Genomic DNA, 3,521 nt, shown 5'->3' on the forward strand with positions numbered 1-3,521 from the left:
CTTCTCTTTGGTTTAATTGCTAAACAAGTTCTATTGTTTGTTCGTGAAAGTACCTCAAATTTCACACACAATTTATAGCCAAAGAATCTCATGTTTTTTCCATACTTAACTAGTTCCGAGACCTTTACCTACTACCCATGAGTCGTTTTTTTTAATATTTTATTTAATATTTTGATTAGAATATAAATATATAACTATTATTATTATATTTGAATGGAGTATTTGTATCTTGTGTTATGATTATTTATAATTTGTAAATATGATAACGGAATAAAAGGGTTAATAATATGAAAAATAAATTAAATAATTAATAAAGATTATTGAATACGTGAAATATATAGTTATAAATAGATTAGTGTATATTAGAATGTGTAATTGTAGCCATTAAAAGGGAACTATATAGAAGAGTGGCTACAATGATAAACAATATCACACCTTCATGTTGTCTATTTTTTCTACGAAAAAACAACAAAAACTCTGCTAACTATGTTCTCAAAGAAGGTTGGTGAAATGAAAAGAAATAAGCAATGGTGTATGTATTGTGTCTTTGTGTTATAGGCCATATAGTTTGAAATAAGGTGAAGTTTATTGGTGGTGATCGGCGAAAAGATGAGATAATAATATTTTACACTAACACAAAAATTGTCATCCACTTATTTTAAGAATCAGACGTAAAAAATGCATGAAGAAATTTTGTAATTATAACTTGTTTTTGTTGAAACACAAAATAATATTATTTGGAAACTTTCTATGTCGGTCAAGATATGTAAGTTTGGACTAATGATATTTTTGGACTAATGATATTTTTGTTTCATGATCTTAAGGCAGGTGCATGATTTCAAGTGTACGAGTTAATCTATAAATTTGGAATTGAGCCTAGATTATTTTATGTTAAAAATTATACATGTGATGAATTGATAATGCCTTTTATATAGTGAAATGTGTAACTTAGAAGGTAGTTATGTTATATTACGTGTTAGTATAAAATATTATTAGTTTATCCTGTGTTTTCTGTATTGTTTATGTTCACCCACCTATACTGATCGTATGTTATAGGTTAGAAGATGATAGTACGGGTGAGAGTTCTCAAGTGGGACTGTATATGTATATTTACTCTTATGTTTTTATGTAAAATTTTATTGAATAATGATATTTTGATTAAGTTCTATTAATTCATTTTTAACCCACCACTTCAATTATCTTTCAATTATTTATTTTAATTTTTTGTAATGGTGTGATGTGATCATTTAAGGGTAATTGGAGTGGTGAATCAAAATACCATTATTCAATTTTATTATATATATAACTTTTGAGAAATATTCTAATACATATATATCATATGCTGCGTAGTTATTTAATTTAATATCAAATTTGAAATGCTCTGAATTAATAGAATAATTATACTAATTTAAAATGTTACATAAATTAAAATAATTATTTTTTTAAGAAAGATGAAATAAAGTAAAATAACTATGTAAGAAATAGAGTTTGTCGTCCCTGAATAATAATTAAGGGAGACAAATTAAAAGTATTAATTTATTTATTATATAAAATTAATAACAATAAATAATTTATAAAATTTTCTTTTAACATGTTTTTCTTATGAAAAAAAGGTTGTGGAACTCCACCATTGGTCATGCTTTTCATTCTTCAAATTTGATTCTATGTTGCATTCGTTTAAATAATTATATTAACAATACAACTTCTTATCTCTTTATAAATAATACTTTTTCTAACGCAATATTATATTATATTTATATTATTTTTCTAAACAGACCCACTCAAAACATAAACAAATTTGAGCCTTCTTCTCATCACAAAATCTACTTTCATGCTCTCCGATTACCTCTCCGCGATTAGGCCGAAAATCAAATCGAAAAGAATAACTTTTGTTTTGGCCAAAAGATCCAACCTGATTTTCCCTTTTTCATTTAAGAGAAGATAATCCAAACTGATTTTAGTTTATCATTACTAGATAAATTAATAAGCAATTTAATACATAGAAAGTGAAAACACAAGGAGAATATAAAGGTGGAACACTATTTTTGAGTCGTTATATTATATGAATGAGTTCTTTAAATATAAATATGAAGTGGCTTACCAAAAAGTATTTGAATGTCGTCTTGGTAGTATTATTTATAGTACTCATGTTAATATAAATTAACTATATTATTATTATTATTTTTAGTGTTTTGGACTATGGAGTTACAACATAATAGTAACCAAATGTAAATTAGCTACATCACTATTCTTTTTAGTGTTACTGTAACTATTATGGACTATTATTTTTAGTGTTCTATAACTCGTAAGAAGGTTAGAACATTCCCAATATCCTATTATATTTATTTAATTTTTGTTGCTGGTAAAATAAAAATATAAGGTGAAAAGAAAGAGAGACAAGCAAAGCAATCTAATATAACCTTGAACCAGTTCATGAATGAGCAAGGACTGTGAGAGGATGAACAAAGATAAGAAAGATTTAAGTTAAGATCCTCATCCACAAGAACAACAAGAGCACAAGGTAACAAACAGTTAATTTATTGGTAATAATATTATATAGTGCCCACAGGCATATACATGTAGCAGGCACAATCCTTAACTTAAAAGAAGGAAAATGTTAGGAAATAAGAGAACATGGGAGACATGTTGTGTTATTACGGTGGGCAAGTGTAGGTGGTGGGTTGGCGTCCACAGGTGTTTAAGAGAAGGTTGACGAGAAGGTCTAGGTTAACCTTGAGAATTCCGAGGTCGAGCTTGAGAGCGGCGCAGAGGCACACTGCGGCTTCAAGGTCAATAAGACCAGCGATGAGGGGGCAGCAATTGGGGTCAGGTTTAAAAGGGGGCACCAAAATGCCGGCGCAAACATGCAATCCCGGGCAGTTTGGTGGAGTTGCAGTGGTTAGGGTGTTGCTGCTGACCATGGAGAAGAAAAGGAGGTTAAGGGAAAGGAAAAATGCAACACTTTTTGAACCCATCTCTTCTCTTAGGTTTAATTGGTGAACAAGTGCTCTTGCTTGTTTGTTTGTGCAGGTAGCTTCAATTTCAGACACTATTTATAGGCAAAGATTGTGATGTTTTTTCATCTCTGATTTCTGGATATGAGATGTGGGGTTGAGTTTATTATGTTTTATTGATTAAATGAGTTTTATTTATTATTTTTTTCTTTTGTTTTCAAAATAATATAGTATTTTGAATTTTTTTATATAAATTATTCATTATTTTCTATGTAACTAGCATTAGTAATTTTATTTCTTCAACAAAAATATATCTAGATAGATGCAGTGTCTCTATTTCACTGTCAATCTTAAGATAAGTTTTTTTTTAACACTTTTAGTGTCATATTTTAATTAAACAATCACATATACAATTTTTATAATTATATTGTAGTACACATTCTTTTTTATAATTATCTTTAATATTATCTTTTATTTGACAGTTTTTTTATTTAATAAAAGTATACTTACCTTTATTGTAATTTTTAGTTAAATATTTTTAATAAATTAAATAATATCTTTTATTTA

The 3,521-nt window shown here is 27.5% G+C and overlaps 1 protein-coding gene across 1 annotated transcript; it reads right to left on the minus strand.

Annotated features, from left to right (window-relative positions):
- Window positions 1-2,654: 2,654 nt before the first annotated feature.
- Window positions 2,655-2,975, minus strand: LOC114188582 (hydrophobic seed protein-like). The gene has a single exon (XM_028077153.1). It carries the CDS (start codon window positions 2,973-2,975, stop codon window positions 2,655-2,657), a length of 321 nt encoding a protein of 106 aa, XP_027932954.1.
- Between the last annotated feature and the right edge of the window lie 546 nt (window positions 2,976-3,521).

Source organism: Vigna unguiculata, chromosome 6, assembly GCF_004118075.2.
Source record: "Vigna unguiculata cultivar IT97K-499-35 chromosome 6, ASM411807v1, whole genome shotgun sequence".
Classification (NCBI taxonomy): domain Eukaryota; kingdom Viridiplantae; phylum Streptophyta; class Magnoliopsida; order Fabales; family Fabaceae; genus Vigna; species Vigna unguiculata.